The sequence below is a fragment of the Phlebotomus papatasi genome, chromosome 3 (assembly GCF_024763615.1).
Source record: "Phlebotomus papatasi isolate M1 chromosome 3, Ppap_2.1, whole genome shotgun sequence".
Classification (NCBI taxonomy): Eukaryota; Metazoa; Arthropoda; class Insecta; order Diptera; family Psychodidae; genus Phlebotomus; species Phlebotomus papatasi.
In genome coordinates, this window is record NC_077224.1 from 84,969,051 (window position 1) to 84,990,129 (window position 21,079).

Genomic DNA, 21,079 nt, shown 5'->3' on the forward strand with positions numbered 1-21,079 from the left:
AGATGATAAAAGCAATCCCAAACTGTAAGAAAATCAATCGCAAAATGAAATGAAAGGAATCCCAGAAAAATTATATCAAGTGGGATTGGTGTTATTACATTTTAGGATTGATATTAATCTCTTTCCGCTTGATTCTGTTCTATTTGGTAATCAGAAAATGATATCACCTCAATCCCAATGAAAAAAAAAATCAATCCCAAACTATAATTATATCAATCGGAAAATGAAATGAAATCAATTCCACTGTGGGATTAGCTTTACTACATTTTCGATTGATTTTCCAACTGATTTCTATTCTATTTGGTAATGACAAAATGATATAATCTAAATCCCAATGATAAAATTAATCCTAAATTAATCCCAAACTATAATAAAATCAATTGGAAAATGAAATGAAATCAATCCCACGATGGGATTGGCTTTACTACATTTTTTATTCATTTTCCGACTGATTCTGTTCTATTTGTTAATCACAAAATGATATAATCTAAATCCCAATGATAAAATTAATCTTAAATTAATCCCAAACTATAATAAAATCAATCGGAAAATGAAATAAAATCAATTCCACGGTGGGATTGCCTTTACTATATTTTCGATTGATTTTAACTTATTTTCGACGGATTCTATCCTATTTAGTAATCACAAATTGGTATAAAATTTTTACTAATTGTGTCTGAATTTGTGTTTGATTTTTTTAAATAATAAATCATAGTAAAATCCTTTGCAAAATTAAATGAAATCAATCCCACCAGTGGGATTTAAATACAATTTAGTATTAAAATGTTATTGATTTTTTTTCTCAATTTGCGACTGATTCTTTTAGGGATAAAAATCAATCCCAAACTGTAATCAATGTTAAAATGAGATGAAATTAATCCCACCAGTGGGACTGACTTTTTGATTGTGTAAAGACAAAATAAGATAATATTTTTATTGATTTGGACTTTCGAATTTGTGATTAATCCTTTTGGAGATCAGATGAATCAATCCCACCAATGGGATTGGTAACAAAATGGCATAAAATGTTACTCATTTTACCTTAATTTAAAATTTATTATTTTAGGGAAGAATTAAACACCAAAAAATGTAAAAGAATCTATCCTATGCTCCTATAAAAGTTCTGAAAATCAATCGCATTGATTCCAAAAATCCAACACACTTAATTTTCACCTGAAAAATTTTAAAATCGCTTAAATCTGTTGAAATCCTGTTGCAGACTACGTTAATACACTAAAGAAAACCGGGTTACAGATTCGAAATTGCTCTGTGTTCTGATGAAGGAAAATTACACAATTTTTTATTGCGATTAAAGGTGTGAGACTTCTGAAAAACCTGGTCAAATGACGTCAAAAGCCATAAAAGTTCACTCAGAAATTTATTGAGACGAGTTTCCTTTCAATTTCACGCAAGAACGTCTAAAGATAATCGAGTTTTAAGCTCAATCTCCAACCGGTGAGAGATTGATGTTCCAGACAGCTTCAGAACTACTTCCTCGAGTAATCAATACATCCATTGGACGTCAAGTCGATCTCCTCAGATTCCGACGAAGCATCTGATTCGGAATTTTCTTGAGCTGGGAATGCCACATTGTTATTGTTCAGGGACTCCTCGTGCTTCTCAGGTCGTGGAGGGGTCTTGGCCAGTGATTGCTCTTGAGTAGTGTTGGAGGAAGACTTGCTGGTAGGTGGCTGAAAAGCCGGATGCATGAGAGTGAACCCAGGATCGCTCACGCCATTCGAGGCAGGAGGACAGGGAGCAGAGTCTGGATGAGCCAGAAGAGGCTTCTCATTGACTGGTCCTGAAATATTTGATCCCACGGGCGGGGAACTGGCATGAATGACTTCCGCTCCAGGAGGACGTCCCATCATCATTGGGGGAGTACCTAAGCTCAGGCATCGCATCCGCCAGGCATCCTGAAGAAGCTGCAGACGAGCCTGTTTTCTCCACTTTGCTCGGCGATTTTGAAACCAAACCTGCCACGAGATATTACAAAGTAGTTAGTCACACGTTTTTGCCAGGAGAAAAAACGTGAGAAGATTTGGCGACATGTCCAAGAGATTAAATCCCGGGTCAAGGGACTCACACAGACGATCATTCTGATTCTCTTGCTAAAGTGTTTGAAGCCAATCGATATCAGAGTTAGGTGGGCCTCTTCCAGGAATAATTTTCTAGATATTGATTATGATTTACTCCTTTTCGCAAATTTAGCAAAGGTTTTGTTGATTTGGTGGGACTTTAACTCTTTCGTCTTTTTTGGGACTCTGAGTACCCAAAGCAGCATATGAATGTTCTGTGAAAAACATTGTTTTTTAATTATTCAGAACGGATAAAAATTCTATTCTTGTGGATGATTACAAACTATAAGGATGTCCCCAAATGTAAGATATTTTTTGTAGGACCTCAATTAATTCCTGAGCTTAGATATTTTTGATTAAAAAATTGTGAAATTGGCTTGCAGCATATGCTGCGGTCCGGAAAGAGTTAAATAACTTTAGGAGAAACTTTGCCTTTGTATTGGGGCACCAAGATGCCCAAAAGGTTCTGAACTGGTAATGAACAGGCTCAAAATCGATAACTAATTTTTATCCAAAATTCAATATTACTCCTAAGGTGTATTTTTTGCACTGTTTTGAGTCATTCATAAATCGTTTCAAACCGGTTGTGAACCGGTAACAAACCGGTTATGAACCGATAAGTAATTTTCGTCCGAAAATCTATTCTCTTGCACTTTAAATTATTTTGGGCAACATTTTGAGTGATTTTTGAATCGGTTTGGAATCACTTCGCAATGTCTGGGACGCTTTGCCAGTCCTTTTTAAGAAAAATAAAACTGAACTGTTAATTTCGTTTCTTGAAAAGTTGCTAAGAAGGAAGTTACGATAAATGCTGATCGTGCTTATTTAACTGACATATCAGCCCTTAAAACCGGTGATTATAAGAGGTTCTACCAGTAGTGGTGGATACAAGGTGAAAGACCCACTTAGCAAATGGTTAAGGGGGACCGGAGATATTAAAAATAAAATTATATACAGTAGAGTCTCCTAAATTCGAACGCTCGGGAGGTATTTTTGACATTTTTGACGTACTTTTTCATAAGTCTTACTGGTAACATACTTCCTTTTAATTTTATACGATCATAATGTATGTAAACATTCAGGAATAAGCACATAAATATGATTTTCATTCATTCAGAATACGATTTTTTTTAACATAACCCTACAATTCACATTTTGAATCCAAACGTCGTTCGAATTTGAGTGATTCAGATTTGAGAGACTCTACTGTATACCGTAGATGAGGGTGACTTTATCCTCCGTAACTGACTTTGACCCCCTCATATTCGTAAGCTTTAATACTAGCACTTAATGGTGGTCTTTACCGATCCAATCTACCATGTATAATCGGTGAGGCTGAGGAACATTCTTAAAGATTGAAATTAAAGAAAAGCTTGTGGACAAGAGGGGATCAAAGTCACTCACGGAGGACAAAGTCATCTGTATCTACGGTACATACATTGAAGTGTCCATCGTTCAGGATTGATAAAAGGTTCTAAGTATTCATTGTCAAAGGTGTAGCTAGGCTAGGCTTTTAGAAAGACGTGTGGCCATATTGGAGGATTATCCCCAAAAGAAACTGCTTTTTCAAACGCCAGAAAAGAGCTTTCTCAAAAATTTTCAAAGATAAATCATAGTTTCATTAATTTGAACGTATTTTAAAATCAATTAAAACCTTGATACAGAGAGTTCCGGCTTAAGTGAAAATGGATTGAACGAATTTGATATGAATTGCCTAAGAATTTATAAAATAAATTTTTAAATTCCCCTAAATGTATGCAAATATTTTTCACGCGGTAATTTTGATATGCATTTCTTATGAAAAGTTGGCGCCGAAAATATTTTGCGTACATCACGGCGTTTTCGTAATTTATTCCAAAGACCTCTCCTGTGGATATGTAATTTTCTGTGTCACTGGAGTGAATTCACAGGCTTTTTTCAGTTCTGCGAATTTCTATGACAACAGAACTCCCTGTGTAGCATCTTTAGAAACCATTTTTTGAGAAAACTTTGTTTTTAATTGCATTTCATCGCCAATTTTGACAGATTCAAAAAACGTTCTCATGAAACAATGACGAATAAAAATGTTCTCATGGATCTGAGTAGTTTTTTATTAGAGGAAATTGCATTTGAGGCTTTCAAAAAGGCTGCAGCAGAATGGTAAGTATTTTGGTAAAATGGTAAGTCAAAAAATCAAAAATGGTGAGTAAAAAAATGCAAATTTGGTAAGTAAAAAATTAAAATTGGTAAGTAAAAACTCAAGTTTTCCCAGTTTTTTTTTAGTCCCAAAACGAGATTCTTTTAAATCAAAAAAACTTTCAGACTTTTTATCGACATAAATCCTATTTAAATCCGATTTTGGTGATTTTAAGTGGTTAAAAGCCCTTAACAGTCTTCAAATTTATTTTTTTTAAAAAGCAAATATTAGCTTTTCTTATTGTTTTACTAAAGATTTCAACAAGCTTTCTATTTAAAATTAACCATTAATCCATTTTGAAATTTTTATGACTTGCAAAGGCGAGAACACTTCCACAAAAAAAATCTTCAAAACATGTAAAACATTTCCTGGGTAATATTGAAGAAGTGTTTTTCTTTGTGAAGTGACTTCAAATCCACTGACCATCACCGGAGAGTCTTTTATCGATTAAAACATTTCCAAAATAGGCTTTTGTTGGATGGAAATTCTGTTAAAGAAGCAACATTTTCTTTTCCATGTGTTTAAAATTACTAAATTAATATAAATTCAATTTTTTTGAAGGTTTTCGTAAGCTGTAAACTTGGTAAAACCATCAAGAAGACTTTTTTTCAACAAAAAAAAATTGTGTGACATAATACAGTGACTATTAAGGAAAAAATCTGTATTAAGCGAAAAGATCCTATTTGGAGTAGGTTCTGAATTAGGCTGTTCTACCCTATTTATCTTTCGAAAAGGCCTAGTTCCTGCATAGGACTTTGCGCCATAGTTATTTAATTTTCATTTTTTATGGTTTAACTATCTGCACAAAACTTCCACAAAAATATCTATAAACTGGTCACTTGAATTGCTTTTCAACTCTGTTTAGGCTCACTTCAATAGGATTCTTTGATCCTTATCGTCCTTGAATGCAATCACTTTGAACGATTGCCTGTCAATCGTTCTTTCACTGAGCTCTGAATAGATGGAGTCAGAGGCACATCTTCAGTGGTCAAACTCACCTGAACTCTGGCTTCGCTGAGGCTGATTCTGAGAGCCACCTCCTCGCGTAGGAAGACATCAGGATAGTGAGTCTTTTGAAAAAGAGCCTCCAGCTCCTGAAGCTGTTGGGGAGTGAATGTTGTGCGATTTCTCCGCTGTCTTCGTCTTCCGAACATGTATTCTGTTAGAAGATCATTCGGCAGGGGAGACAGAAAGGGTCCAGCCATCTCCCAAAGGGTCCTTTTGGCAAATCTAGGGCAACCGTCTGGGCTGAGAATTGAACTGCAACTGATTATGTCGTTGATGACGAACAATATTGCACCCTTTTACCAGCAACTATTTATCCCCTCCATTGTGGGGCAAATGAATAAAATCAACCCTCTTTTGTTGTTCACCGCGGTAGGACGATGAGAAAAATGGTCAGGAAGGGATGGTATTAATTTTCAAATTGAAGGTAGTATCTCCCTGGCAAAAGGATCCTGGAGAAATACCGATTTTCTGTGAAATATTTGCATTTGTGGCTTTTTGGCGGGAAAAAATTTGGCCAATTTGAACATAATTGTGGATAGGAAATAATCCAAATAGGGTTTCAACATCACCCCTCGAGGTGTGAGCGCCTGCGTGAAAATGCACCAAAGGGCGGAGCGCGTCTGGCCAATCGCAGGGAAAGTGCAGAGATTTCCCTTAGAGAGTCATCCCCTGCAGAACAATCCTCAATGGAGGACACGCGGAGGATGCTGTGGGAGGACGAGGCAAATGAGACAGCATGTGGTGAATAATCTAACACAGTTGATTTGATAAATGAAATCAACGCGAAACAATAGGGCTCCATTTCTCCTCCTTCCCTACCACCCATTCCCCCAGACAGATGCTCTCCCGGAGGACTTTGTCTCGTCAAAGAGTGGGATGCAGCGCAGGATGTTTGTGCTGCAGATGGGATTGCACATAGACCAGGGAGTTCGTGTTCGTACAGCAGATGAAGCATTGAATAAATTTTCATACAAAAGGTTTTGACACAAATAAGTTATTAATTGAAAATGGCAAGATAATGCAATGTAATTTAAAGAACAAATAAAGAATATCAGCTAATAAGAAAAGTAACGAAACTCGGTATATAAAAACGGTTAGGTTTGTTGAGATTAAATCTCTTGAAAGCACAGAACGGGTTTAAGCAATTAAAAAGAACAGTTAGCGTCCACCGCCGTCTTAACCCATTCCTTACCATTGTATTATACATCATACGCAAATTGAGTGATTTTTGATGATTTATTTCTGGGCAATTTTTATCTGAATTGCTGTCGGGAATGGATTTTTAGTAACGTTAGTTATTCAGTTACTTGGAAAAAATAGTCCGACAGAGATGAAAATACATTTTGTTATTATTTTCTTGCTTCGCGGAAGGTCATGCAAAATTTTTGCTCAAAATGGCGGACGGAAAATACGACATCCTGTCGAATTTGTTAAAATTGGCGTCTTTCCACTTTCCTGATTTGAATTCTAGTTGCCAATTGGTGTTCTTGGATAGTTACTCTATCTAAAGCAATAGAGTTTGTAATGAATTAATGCACAGAATTTAAATTCAGTTACCGTTAAGATGTGTGTTTGACAGAGGCTCCCCGCGCCCCCATATGAGATAAAAAAAATTTTCTTTTCAGAAAATTCATCTACTAATCTGTAGGAAACTAATCCCAAAATATGAACATTCTATCTCAAGTATTTCTGGTACATTGACTGAATGGGTTAACGTTGATGATCAACCTCCAGAGCCAAACGGCGGACTACAGTAGACTCTCTCTCAATTGGGCATTTGGAGAAAAATGTCATCCGGTTTATCGATAGATTTGGGCGTCAAAGCCTTTGTAAATTCCACAAAAAGCGCTCAATTATAAAGAATCACGATAAAATAGGAAAACTACAGCGAGTTTGAGCAAATTAGCTTCATAATAAAAATTGAAAAAGAGATTGAAAAAGAGACAATTGAGCGAGAGTCTACTGTAGTCCGCCGTTTGGCTCTGGAGGTTGATCATCAACGTTAAGACGGCGGTGGGCGCTAACTGTTTTTTTTAACTTCTTGAACAATTGAGGTCATGAAAACGTAATTTATACGTCATGGAAATTACTTGAAATTCACTATACTTTTCCCTTAAATAAGTACAACAGCTCTATTCGATCAAACTAAAAAAATAAAGTAATTTTTCGGAAGTTTTCATTTGAGAATCCAGGCATTTTTCAAAGTAAGATTTACGTCAGTAAAACGTAATTTTTTGAATTTGATTACTACTACATCTTACTCTTGGTGGTAGGACCGCCAGTACACTTTTTTGCATGTGAATTCTACGCTGAATAGAAATAAATGCTCCTCATAATTTTTTATAAACCCGAAATGGTTAATTTCACATCGATGATCGTATGAATATAAACAATTTGTTTACCACAGTAAAAACGAGTTAAAATTTCCTAGTTAAATTCCCTAAAATAAAACGACAATCATTGTAAGATTCAACATTCTGCTAAAAAATAAACTACCTCTTGATTTATGATCTTGATGGAAATATTAGTACGATCAGTAGGATCAGTACGATAATCGTAGTAATTTTTACAGTGAAAAAAATACTATGATTATCCTTTTATTTTTAGGACTTTAACCAAGGTAATTTCATCAAGTTTTAGTGTGCATCTTAATGAAAAAAATACTTTTCCATCCTTTTTACTGATGCCTGGCCATAAACGCTAAGATGGCGGTGGACAAAGGGGCAACTCACAAGCAATCAAATTGACTCAAGTTACCCAGGTCCCCGAAATATTGTACTGATTCCGCGAGTTTCTTGAAAAATTATATTCGTTCCTGGGGTCCCCCGAGTTTTCTGATGAAAAATATTGGTTCCCCAAGGTCTCAGTGAGTTCCCTAAGTTTCCTAAAAAATGTATAGATTTTGGAAATCCCTGTGGGTTCCTCAAGTTCCCCGGATTCCCTACAAAATGTATGCATTCCTCGGGTTTTCTGTGGAATCCCCGTGAGTTCCCTGAATTATATAGGGGTCCCCAATTTCCCCGTGAGTTTTCCGTAAGTTCCTTGAAGAAATATATGGATTCCCTAAGTTCCCCGTGGGTTTCCGGAGTTCTCCGGATTAAAAAATCAATGGATTCCCCGGGATTCTTAAGGGTTTATTGTGAGTTCTCTGAAAAAATATAAGGCCTCCCCAAGATTCCCGTGAATTAACTAAGTTCTCTAAAAAGAAGGTATAAACTCCGAGGTTCCCGGAGGGTTCCTGAAGTTCCCCGGATTCTCTAAAAAATGTACGGACTCCCCGAGTTTTCCGTGGATTCTCCTGAGTTTCTTGAGGGTTTCTTGAGAGTTCTTTAAATAAAACATATGTGTTTCCCAAGATTCTCGTGAGTTCCCTAGGTTCTGTTAAAAAAAATGTATGGGCTCCGGGGTTCCCTGAGGATTCCCCAACTTCTCCGGATTCCCTAAAAAATATATGGAATTTCCGGGTTTTCCGTGGATTTCCCCTGAGTTCCTTGAAAACAATATATGGATTCCTCAAGTTCTCCGTGGGTTCCTCGTGAGTTTCTTGAAGAAATATATGGATTCCTCAAGTTCTCCGTAGGTTTCCGGAGTTCTCCGGATTTCTTGAAAAAATCCATGGATTTACTGGGTCTCTTGAGGATTTCTCGTGAGTTTTCTGAAAAAGTATGTGGGTTCCCCAAGATTCCCATGAGCTCCAGAAGTTCTCTAAAAAAATGAATGGACTCCGGGGTTCCCTGAAAATTCCTTAAGTTCCCCGGATTACCAAAAAAAATGTGTAGAATCCCCGGGCATTCCGTGGATTTCCCTTGAGTTCCTTGAAAACAATATATGGGTTCCTCAAGTTCTCCGTGGGTTTCCTGAAGGTTTCCTGGAGGTTTCCTGAGTTCTCCGGAATTCCTTAAAAAATCTATGGATTCCCCGGGTTTCTTGAGGATTTCCTGTAAGTTCTCTAAAAAGTATGTGGGTTCCCCATGGTCCCCGTAAGTTTGCTGGGTTTCCTTAAAAAAAATGTATGGATTCCGGGGTTCCCTTAGGGTTCTCCAAGTTCCCCGGATTCCCTAAAAATTGTATGGACTCCCCGGATTTTCCGTGGATCCCCCCTGAGTTCTTTGAAAAAATATATAGGTTCATCAAGTTTTCCCGAAAGGTTCCTGAGTTCTCCGGAATTCCTTAAAAAATCTATGGATTTCCCGAGTTTCTTGAGGATTTCCCGTGAGTTCTCTCAAAAGTATGTAGGTTCCCCCAAGGTCCCCGTAAGTTCCCCGGGTTTCCCAAAAAAATATATGGATTCCGGCGTTTCCTGAGGGTTCTCCAACTTCTCCGGATGCTCTAATCTAATGGATTCCGTTGGCTTTTTGTGGAATTGCCCCGTGTTCCCTGAAAAATATATGGATTCTCCAAGTTCCCCGTTGGTTCCAAGAGTAACTTGGATTTCATAAATTGTATGGATTTTCCGGGTTCTCTGCGTGTTTCCCGTGAGTTTCTAGAAGAGAAGTTTCTAGTTCAACGCGGACTCTCCAAGTTCCCCAATGTTTCCGAGCTCCTTAAAAAAATATATATGGGTTCGTGAAGGTCCCCGTCAGATCCTTGAGTTCCCTAAAAAATGTGGGTTCCCTGTGAGATTCCTGGAAAACTATAATGAGGTCCTTTGGCTCTCCGTGGATTCTTTGACCAAATTGGACAGAGTTCCGCGAAATGAATTACCCCTCTCGTTTTTTTTTGTATTCACTGTATTCATAAAATAATTATTCTTAATGAGTTTCTATTTTAATTTTCTGATTGATTGATAAATCTTTCGTAAGAAAAATTTGAGAACTTGTCAAACGGGAATTAGAATATTCTCAAAGGGTTGTATACTTAAGGAACTAAATCCTTAAAAAAAAACTAATCTAATTCAGACAAATTCTAACCTTAAATATAAAACCGCAAATGAAAATTTCTTTTCTGTGGAAAAATAATTTTCTTTTCCAGCAAAAATCCCTTTCGCATTTAAAATGGAATTAATTAAAAATAGGAGAAAATTAATTACCACATTTTCCTCCTCAGAACTTTTATCCTTCTCAGTTTTTCGTCCCTTTTCTCATTCTCTTCCTCCCCGGAAAACTGTTTCTCACCCATTTTTCTGTCTTTTTGTTTTAATTCTAAACAAGATGTGAATTGTGTAAAGGCAGAAATGTTGACAATATGAAAAAGTGAATTCTCTCCTTTTGCATTCTCTGATCATCAGCATGATGATATTTTCCCTTTGTGATTGTCAATCCATCAAAAAATTTTCATTTGCGCGCGCGTTTACCACTTTTTTTCCACGTCAGCCCAGGAAAAAAAAACATCAAAAGCCAAATAAAGAGAGCATTTTAGCAAAAGGCCCAAAAATTATGCATTAGTTTATACATATCCTTATGTCGCATCCCCATTCCCCAACATTTCCCTTTTTGCGCCTTCAATTTTCCTCCAACTCTCCTCTAGGCGATTTGATTTCTTGTACATTTTTATACCATTTAAAATATACGAGAGATGATAAACACAAAGGGAAATGGCATTGTGAAAAAAAGTCTACAAAGAGAATCTAGGAAATAATTTTACATTTTCATTTGAAAATCATTTCATATTATTTTCGCTCTTATTTCTTCCTTTTTGCATTTTTTTGTTGATGTTTTACGTGAAAAGCAAAATGAGATTTCCCAACAGGAGAGCCAGATGAAGAGATGATGCAAGAGAATGACGGGTAACAATGAAAATTCACCACGAAATTATGATGGGAGGGTATGGGTTGGTTTTCACGGTGGAAATTGTATTGTTAACAGTTGGTGGTTTGAAAATTACACGCTGCATGTCCTCAGACTCAAGATATTACTCAATTTTGGCTTTACTTTGGAAAGCAAGTGACCGTTAAAAATCGTCTAATATTTCTATTTTTCTAATAGGGTAAGTGTATCAAATTCCGGCCAGCTTGCAATTTCGGCCACTTTTTTTGTTTCTCAAATCTTCATGAATTTTTAGTTTTTGAGTTATTAAGAATGTTTTTAGAGTAAATAAAGACGATAAACTGTCTACAAGGTTCTAAGCAACACTCCTTAAGTAGAAGGAATGAAAAAAATCAATTTCTATTAAAGATATTACATTTAAAACTTGAGACTTTGGCGCTTGCATGCAACTATGCCGAAATTTGGCACACTTACCTTATTTATGAAATTTTATGCTGCGGAGTTTTCAGACGAATGTCAATTTTTAAAAATAAAATAAATTAAATATAATAGCAATAAAGAGAGAGAAGAAAATTTTCCAAAAACACAGAGTAATAAAATTTTCCGGTGATTTGTCTCTACTAAATGACCGGAAAACTTTTATACTCTGTGTATTCGGAAAATTTTCGGACAACGTAAAATTCCGAATTAGCTAATTTTGAAGTAATAATGTTTATAACCTAGTAACCTAAGTAACCTGGACTAGTAGGGTAACTGTACAAAATTTCGGCCAGCTTGCAATTTCGGCCACTTCTTTTGCTCCTCAAATTTCCATTAATTTTTAGTTTTTTCATACTCAAGAGGTTATACAATGCAAAAAAACCAAAACATGATGTGATGTGAAAACACGAAATGATGTGAAAAAGGCTTTGGAAGTATTCCGGAAGATCAAGTAACCATGAGAATCAAAGTGTCAGAAATATTACCCAATGCTACATTTTTATTTTTAATTATTGTAAAATGTATTAAGAATGATTTTAGAGAAAATAAAGACGATAAACTGTCTGCAAGGTTATGATCAACACTGCTTAAAAAGAAATACCAAAAGAAAATCAATTTGTATTAAAAATATTACATTTGAAACTTAAAATTTTGGCTTTTGCATCCAACTATGCCGAAATTTGGTACAGTTAGCGTAATAATTTAGTAATTCGTCTCCTCAAAATGAAACTGTCCTAAGTGCATTTAATTTGTATCAGCATTTGTTGCTAATGACGCATCGCGAAGCATCGTTTGCTACGATTGCAGATAGAAAGAAAATGCAGTTATAACAGTTTCATTTTGAGAAGACGAATTATACAATTCTATAGAGTTCTTTGATGATTATTTAATTGATTTTTCAAATAAAGTTTTAGCACAGTTTTCCGGAATTCTAATTGGTTTGTTCGGAATTACAAATCACTTTGAAAATGTTAGTTAAAATCCTCCGAAATTAGAGTGAAACGTGAATTACATTTCAAAGTAGAATATTAAGCTGAGACACAACTGGACGAATTATAACAGACTGCAGATAAGTTTTAGACCTCTCCCTTTTTCAAATGTTCTGATACCGTATATTTTCAAATTACTATGCTGAAAGGATCAAGTATTAAAAATAGGTCAAATGTTTTCAAAATGGTAGAATAAAAACAACTAGGCATTGGGCGCTGTGAGTGTAAAATATAACAGTTTATCCAGGACACAAACTAATTTAGAGAAAAGTGTTTTATAAATAAGTGAAAGAAATTAATATGTAATAAACTTATAGCCTGCTATTAAACGAGTGTATTTTAAAAATTCACCCTACTGTGCTATGCACCGGCGAGTTTTGGAAAATCTCTCCTTAAGGTTTGTGTCTGAATAAAATCTCCCAGTTAGCTGTTATAATACTCCCATTTGTGTCTCGACTAAAATAGAAAGTCTAGCAGACTTTCTATCTTATTCCGAAACGTTTTGAACTTGCTTTGAGGTACGTGGTATTGGCAATAATTTAATAGAAGTCAAAAGGTTACCAAGTAAATATTAATGGTTTTTTGAAATCTAAAATCTGTTATAATTCTTCAATTTTGTCTCAGCTTAAAATTCTATGTTGAAATGTTGTTAATTAAGGAAAGGAATTTCATTAAAAAAAGAAAGGAATGCAAATTATAATAAGAATTTTAAATTGTGATTGATTTTTGATAGTATTTTACACTTGTTTTTACCATGAATATTGTTTTTAATCACTATTTTAAGCTGAAATGACTCAGGTTAATATTTAAAGGAAATTTAGAAAGGTATATCTCCAATTCAAGGCACTCAATTTTAGCCGAGACACTCATAGGGAATTTATAACAGACGGCAAAGAATTTTTGACTCAGAAACAAACCTCTGTGAAATATTTTCCTAGACTCTCTAGCAAATAGTACGTTGACTTTCGAAATATCTCAGTTTGAATGCTTTTTTTAAATTACTTATTTGATTCAAGACTGCATGCAATTTTCTGTGCAAGACCTGTAATTCCTATGAATTTGTATATGAAAGATAATGAAAATTGTTTGCAATAAACAGCCGAACAACATTTGATTGGATAACTTTTAGCACAATAGCAGACTGAGGGAGGAAGTCTATGTCACTCCACTTTTCCGATGATGTGAAAATGGGAGGCATTTTCCAACCGAAAATCCTTCAGTTGAAGCCTGAAAGCATCTCTATAAATTTTAATATCTTCTTCCATCACATGTGGGTGTTTATTCTTTTTTTTTTTTGTTGGAAAATTAATATTGTCTGCGCAATTTATATCATTCAGAATTTCCATATGCTCACCATTTCAAGCAATGCCTTCATTTAATTTATCAAGCGACTTTCTCGACAATTTAATGAGGTCTTTAGTGATTTTTTCTGGTTACAAAGGGAACCTCCAGAGAGTTTTTCCGCCCACCTCTCTCTTTAATTCAATCTTTTCATCCGGATCATAACAATTGGTGTCTTTGTTCGGGCACCATCATTGACAAATTGATTAAAAAAATCATTAGCGATCGGTTTTTCTTGCATGCGCCACAATTATTTGACTCACCGAGAGAAAACACCAGGCGGTTTTTGGGAGTACCGTCCATTTGTCCCTCAAACCCTCCGGAAAATCCCATTTGAACCTCTTCCACAGAAATGAATTCAATCTGTGGCAAACAGAGTTGATGCTCAATTAGATATCTCAACTACTCCTTGCAAATTCTACATAGAGAAAGTTTTTAAAATATCTCTGTAAGTCCTGTAAGTGGTATTACTTTTATTTAGTTTTATAAAAAAATCAATCAGTGTATGTCTATCAATCCCACAAATTTAGTTTTTTAAATCTATCCCAAAATGTAATGGAAAGAATCCCATAGATTCCTTAATATTAAACTTAATTTTATTTTTTTCAAAATGTATCATTTTGCTTACAGAATTAATCCCAAGATGGATTAAAAGCATCACCACTTTTGTTAATCAATTCTACATTGAGATAAAATGAATCCCAAAATTTTCCAAAACCAAAAATCAAGTGTTATTATTTTTTTCCAACAATTTAAGAAGTAATATTATTCCATTTAGCAGCAAATCAATATTTAAATAACAAAAAATCAATCCCACTGATTAGGAAAACCAATCTTATATTGTTATATAATTAATCCCACAATGTCTTTAAAAACATAAACTGTGATTGATTTTCTTAAATTGGTGATTTTCTTTTCAATTTTGGTACAGAATTAGCTCCTAAATGGAATTAAATTAATCCCACAATCTTTTAAAATCAATCCCAGACTAATCTCAATGTTAATCCCAACATTTCTTAAATACAAATGAATAAAATAAATTTTGAAATTTATTTTAGTCCATTCAGAGATGAAATCATTCCCTAAATAAGACGAAATCATTTAAACAATATTTGAAAACCAATATTAAATTGCGAAATATTGAATCCCAAAATTTTTTAAAGACAGAAGTGGACTGTAACTGATTTTCCTAAATTATAGAATTGATTTTATTGAATTCTGTAACAGAATCAGCTAGTGAATGGAATAAAATCAATCTCACAATCTTGAAAAATAAATCTCAGAACGTTAGAAAATCAATCCCAAAGCGAATTCCAAAATTTCCTTATTAAAAGATAACTTTGATTAAATTTCACCAATTTTGGTTTTTTTCGTTTTGAGATAAAATCAATTATAAAATGGGAAACAAATCAATTCCAATATTATTAAAGAACAGTCTTACGTAATGATAAAATGAATACCAAATGTCAAAAAAAAACATTATGTCAGAAATTCTCAAATTAATTTGTTTCCATATTGGAAAAAAATTAACATCTGAATGGGATAAAATCAATCCCACAATCCTTAAAAATCTATCCCAGAATGATCGAGAATCAATTCCAAAGTTGATATCAAAATTTCGTAAATATAAATAGAAATGCGTTTGTTTTTTCACGCATTTTAGAACTTATTTAATTTCATTTTTAGATAAAATTAATACTAAAGTGGCTTAAAAAATCAATCCCAATATTATTGAAAGGTAAAATTTGATTTATTTTCAAAAATTCTCGAATTAATTTTGGGATTGAATTAGCTCCTGAGACGAAATCTGTCCAATAATCTTTAAAGATCAATCCCAGAATGAATACCAAAATTTCTTAAATAAATGAACATGCGATTATTTTTCACAAATTATGGAATTCATTTGATTTTATTCTGTGATAGAATAAATCCTAAGATAATTGATTAATTTGATTAATTTACACAAAAGAAATAAAATCAATCCCACTATATTTACAAGATCAATCCCAGAGTATTAGAGAATCAATCCCAAAATGAATCCCAAGAAAATTGCATTTTGGATTTTTGGGGTTACACAACATAACAAACATTTTGGGACTCAATCCCATAATTTTTTTAAATTTTGGAATTTATTTTATTTTATTCTGAGTTAGAATCAATCCTAAAATAGCAAAAAAATCAATCCCACAATTTTGAAAAATAATTGGGATTCAATCCCAAAATGTTTCTTGTAATATGGGATTGGAGTCTTTTCCATCCCTGATGGATCTGAAAATGGAAATTATCTCCAAATCTATAGCCCTTTTATCTCAACTCTACCAAGAGCAATCATTTAGCATCTTTCTCCTCCGCAATGAAATTCTCCTTGCAAAACAGGCACCAGTTGAGGAGGGAGTGTCGTGAGTCTTGCACCAATGTGAATCCAATTCATTATGATTCTGCACAGTAAAAATATTGCAGACACAATGGTACAAAAAAAAAAACTGCGTCCGTGCATCCCAGATTTTCTTTTCTTCTGACATTTTCCACATTGAGAAAAGGGAAAAATAGCAGAGTGAGGAAAATAATTGCTGGTGAAACATGAAATTAATTAAATTCCCACCCTCTAATGGAACTACTGCATCTCCTAATTGATCCCTCTTCATTGTTGCGCACATTTTTAAGGGGATTTTGGCAGAAGGTTTATTGACTTTGGCAATAGGATTAATACCAGGAAAATTATCCACAAATTTCCGGGTCAATTAAACACTCAAAATACCCATTTAAGAACTTATGGTATTTATCATCATAACCTGATTAATAAATTACATAATAGTTTTAATGTATATTTTAAACATGTGAGGTTATGGTTACTTTTTTCTAAAATAATTGTTTTTTTTTAATACCAACCACGTGACTTAACCGAATGGGATAAATGTGGTACCGCTGAAAAGGTCTTGAAATTCTTTACAACAAAAATATTTATTCTTTTAATTCATGAACTATTCGAATAATGTTATTAACAATATTTTTAATACGAACCAAATCATCTTTCCCTCTTTCTATTACAAGTTTCTCTTAAAAAATCATGCTAGAAGCACATATTATTCTTTACTATTTATTCTTTTAAACCACACGATGCGTGATAAGAAAAATTTATGCTCTGATGATTTTCCGAGTCCAAAATTTCCACAATGCCAGAGAACAATGGTGAGAAAAGTGCATTTTTCATTATTGCAAATGACATTGGATTTTCTCGCATTTTCCTAACTCTTTTTCACCTTTTTTTAACAACCTCTTTCACATCACTCTTGGTGTGAATTTCTGCAATTTTTATCCTCACTACACTGAAGATGATATCGTATTTGAGGTGGAGGAAAGTAAGAATGATTTCCTTTCCCTTTTCCAAAGAGAAATTGAAAAATTATTGTATGAAAAGCGGAATGAGTATTCTTTTAGTCAAAATTGAATTTCTCAAGATTAACTAAAACTGATAGCATCTTTCTAAAGGCAAACTTTCCTCAAAGGATGCTCTTTTTATGCGTTCAAAGGACGAACTGATCAACCGATTAACCCTCTTATACGAAGTTCAATTTAATGAAACTTTGGAGAGGTTGCATGTCCTCAATGAAGGAAAAAGAAGTTGTTGTTATTCCTTAAATTGCATAGTTTCAGATAAAATTAGCTTTATTTTTTTAAACCTTACACGTAATAGGTAGGTCATAAGACTCTTGAGAAAGCTTTGCATGGAAAAATAATTTTAAGCCACGCCCCCTCATGATTTGCAGAGTACTGAAGTAAAATTTTCTCACGTTCAATACACACAAGTCGGATAATTCAATTGTACTACCAAAGCATAAACACCATCATCAATGCAATCCTATACGTGTGGACAGTATTAAACACGAACTTAGAAAATTGCAAAAAAAATTAAATGATTTTAGTTACGAAGAGATGGCAAAGCGTCCTAGCCTTGCAAAACGGTCGAACTTACGAGATATAGCTCACCTTAAATCTGTTTTTCGCATGATCTTTTGTTACTTACTGGTCTACTAGAGATCAAATTGATTCATAAATCACAAAAACATTTGAAAATCAAAAAATAAGTACTTGACCGATTCATTACCGACGAAGGCCGATGCAGCCGGGTTCGAAATTCCAATACCTTTCCAAAATATCCTAATGTAACCAAATAGGTTGAAAAATAGGCCTTCCAAAGTGATTGATCTTTGATCTATGTTTGGCCGAAATGTTCGCCTGGACTACTTCTAAAACATATCCAACAATCATTGAAAAAGCTTGGGCCAATTTTGAGAAAAACCGAAAGAACATGATTTTTAGGAGATATTAATTAAAGAGAATGGAAAATTATTCAAAAATCGGTACTTAACCGGTTCATTACCAATAAAGACCGATACAGTCGGGTTCGAAATAGCAATAACTTTCCAAAAAATGCAAATTTAACCAAATCGGTTGAAAAATAGGCCCTCCAAAGTGGTTGATTTTCGACTTTCAATAATTCAAAATGGCGTATATTCCGGTCATAGGTATGTTTGGACTAAATGTTTGCTTGGCCTACCTCTAAAACATATTCGAAAATTATTGAAAAACTTGGGCCAATTTTGAGAAAAACCGAAAAATTATGGTTATTTTTAGGGGATGTAAAATTATTCAAAAATCGATACTTAACCGGTTCATGACCAATGAAGACCGATGCAGCCGGGTTTGAAATTTCAATACCTTTCCAAAATATCCAAATTTAACCAAATCTGGTAGAAAATCAACCCTCCAAAGGTTCGAAAGTGTTCGATTTTTAGCCTGATTGATAACAAACTTTTGGATAATTAAAAATAAAATAATAAAAAAAGACAAATTCAATTACGAGTATTTTACTGATTCATTGCTGATTGGAACCAATGCAGACGAATTAAAAATTTCAAGATCTTTCCATAAAAATCCAAATTTATTCAAATTGGTTGACAAATGGCCCTGCCAAAGAGGTTAAGCTTTGAACTTCGAAAATTCGATGTCGAAATTTTTTCGGTAGTAGGTATTTATGGCTGAAATATACATTTGGACTACCTGCAAAATATATCGACGGCTCTATTCCATACTGTGCTAAGTCGACTTAGCATTATATTACTCCGAGAGATATGTTGTTCCTGGGACCGAGATCTACAATTGGTGAAAATTTGGTGGTCATCCGACGTTCGGGTAACGAGATATTTAATTTCTTCGAAAAAAATGTACATGGGCAGCATAGGAAATTACCATCTTCAAATGGCTCTCCTGAAAAGTTGTCATCCTGAGATAGCATAGTATGGAATGGAAGCGTCGATATCCGCAAACCGTTTTCGAAATAAACAGAAAATCTCTCATCAAAGACAAGAAGTCGATAATTCTTACTGTTTGACGTGTTTGACCTTTAACCTTATAACAAATTTTCAGACAAATAAAAATAAAATATTAAAAAACGATAAACTAATTACGACTACTTTACCGAAATTTCAAGACCTTTCCAATAAATTCAAATTTAAGCAAATAGGTTGAAAAATGGGCCTTAAAGCCGTTAAGCTTTAACCTTCAAAAATTCGATATCGAAATTTTTTTGGTCTTTTAGGTATGTGTGGATGAAATGTTCAACTGTAGTGTAATTCTGTAATTTTTGTGGTATTATCACACGTGAGTTCGAAACCTAACATCTGTACAGAAAGGAATGTCACTCGAGTTTTTGAGTTCGAAAATGCTACTCGTTGATTATTTTTAGCAAAATCTCTTTACTTAAATTCATTATACAAATAGTCTGTCTTTTAGTTGATTTGTTTAATAAAACTCATTGTCATATTAATTGCCAGAAATTCAAAAATATTCTAATAATGCCACGTGAATTGAAATGGCAAAGTCATGGCAACAGAATCATATTTTCGAAAAAGCTCTCCTGATATTCGAACGTAATTTGTCATATGGCATTGCCAGAGGATTGCGGAATTCCCCTACTGGTCTACCTCCAAAACATATCCGAAAGTAAAAGAAATCGTAGGTACCGTTTCAGAAATAAACCAAGAATATGGTTTTGGAGGAGAAATAGGGGCTTGGGGAAAAGTAAAAAATTATTTCGAGATAATGTTTTTTTGCTAGGGGTCACTGAAACCCGAAAATTGATATTTCTTACCGTGTAGGGTCCAAGTCAGTGACAATATCGAAAAAAGCTGAATAACCATAGTGCTCGTTCTTTGACAAACTTCCGAAAGAGGCGTGGCTTAAAATTATTTTTAGGTGGAGACAGAATTGAGAATAAAAGCTATGATCGTCGAAAGGATTTCTCATTGAAATCTTTAGCATTAATTAAATGAATAACTACAGAGAAAAAAAATATTCAGCCACATTGAACAGCCAATGGGGAAATTGGCAATGAGAGAAAGGATAATGTACATATTGCCAAAGACTAAAATAGTCAGAGAGTGTACTTGAAAGAGATCAAAGATTTGGAATTGAATGGAGAGAAATTCAGCGTGGTGTATATAAAATCAAATTGAATCCATCAAATCAAATGATGCAATGAGTAATGGGTTGATTTTTGATTTTGATCCATCTCACACTCCTTTTTAATACAATTTATCCCACTCACATCGACTGGAATATAATGCGATGGACTTGTGAATTACCCCTATTCAATTTTCCTCTCTCACCCACCATTCGCTTATTTCCTCGGCAAAAGGGATACTCGATGCACTCAGAATTGAATTTTCCATACAGAAATTAACAAATTTTCGCGTAATGAATAATTAGATTTTCCCCCCTTTTGCCCAAAACCTTAATTACTTCATTAAAATAATTAAAATATTTTGCCATTCACAGTGCTTTTCACTTTGTTCCAGGACGAAAATTTTATCCCCAGACACTTTTCATCCAATTTAACCACTCAGGGTGTTTTTGTGTCCCCTTTTTGAATGGACCTCGGCTCGAGAGACAAGTTTGGGATGCAGATTTTGAGGAGAATTACAGAATTAGCCGGATACATTGTGGTCAGTTCCCAAACAGAACTTTGTCCACAAAGAATACCATGAAAATTATAAGAGCTGAGAGTTGAAGAGGATGCAGCCAAAGTTTACTCGTTCACGTACCATCTTATATGTACTAGAGAGTGTTGGAAGGCGAAGTACCTTTACCTTATCATTTTACAGTGTCGAATAGAACGGAGTTATTTAGTTATCTACACTGAAAAAAGAACATTTTGTAAAATTGTTCGTAAATGTTTGTGAATTTCTACTGGGCATTTTCGAAATGTCCGTAAATCTCATAACCCACAAACAATTTCGTAAA

The 21,079-nt window shown here is 34.3% G+C and overlaps 1 protein-coding gene across 1 annotated transcript; it reads right to left on the minus strand.

Moving 5' to 3' along the window:
- Positions 1-1,377: 1,377 nt before the first annotated feature.
- LOC129806130 (retinal homeobox protein Rx1) lies at positions 1,378-5,509 on the minus strand. The gene is made up of 2 exons (XM_055854502.1): positions 5,253-5,509; positions 1,378-1,976 (listed from the first exon to the last, which is right to left on the minus strand). Exons 1-2 carry the CDS (start codon positions 5,457-5,459, stop codon positions 1,488-1,490), a joined length of 696 nt encoding a protein of 231 aa, XP_055710477.1. The 5' UTR covers positions 5,460-5,509; the 3' UTR covers positions 1,378-1,487.
- Positions 5,510-21,079: the final 15,570 nt, after the last annotated feature.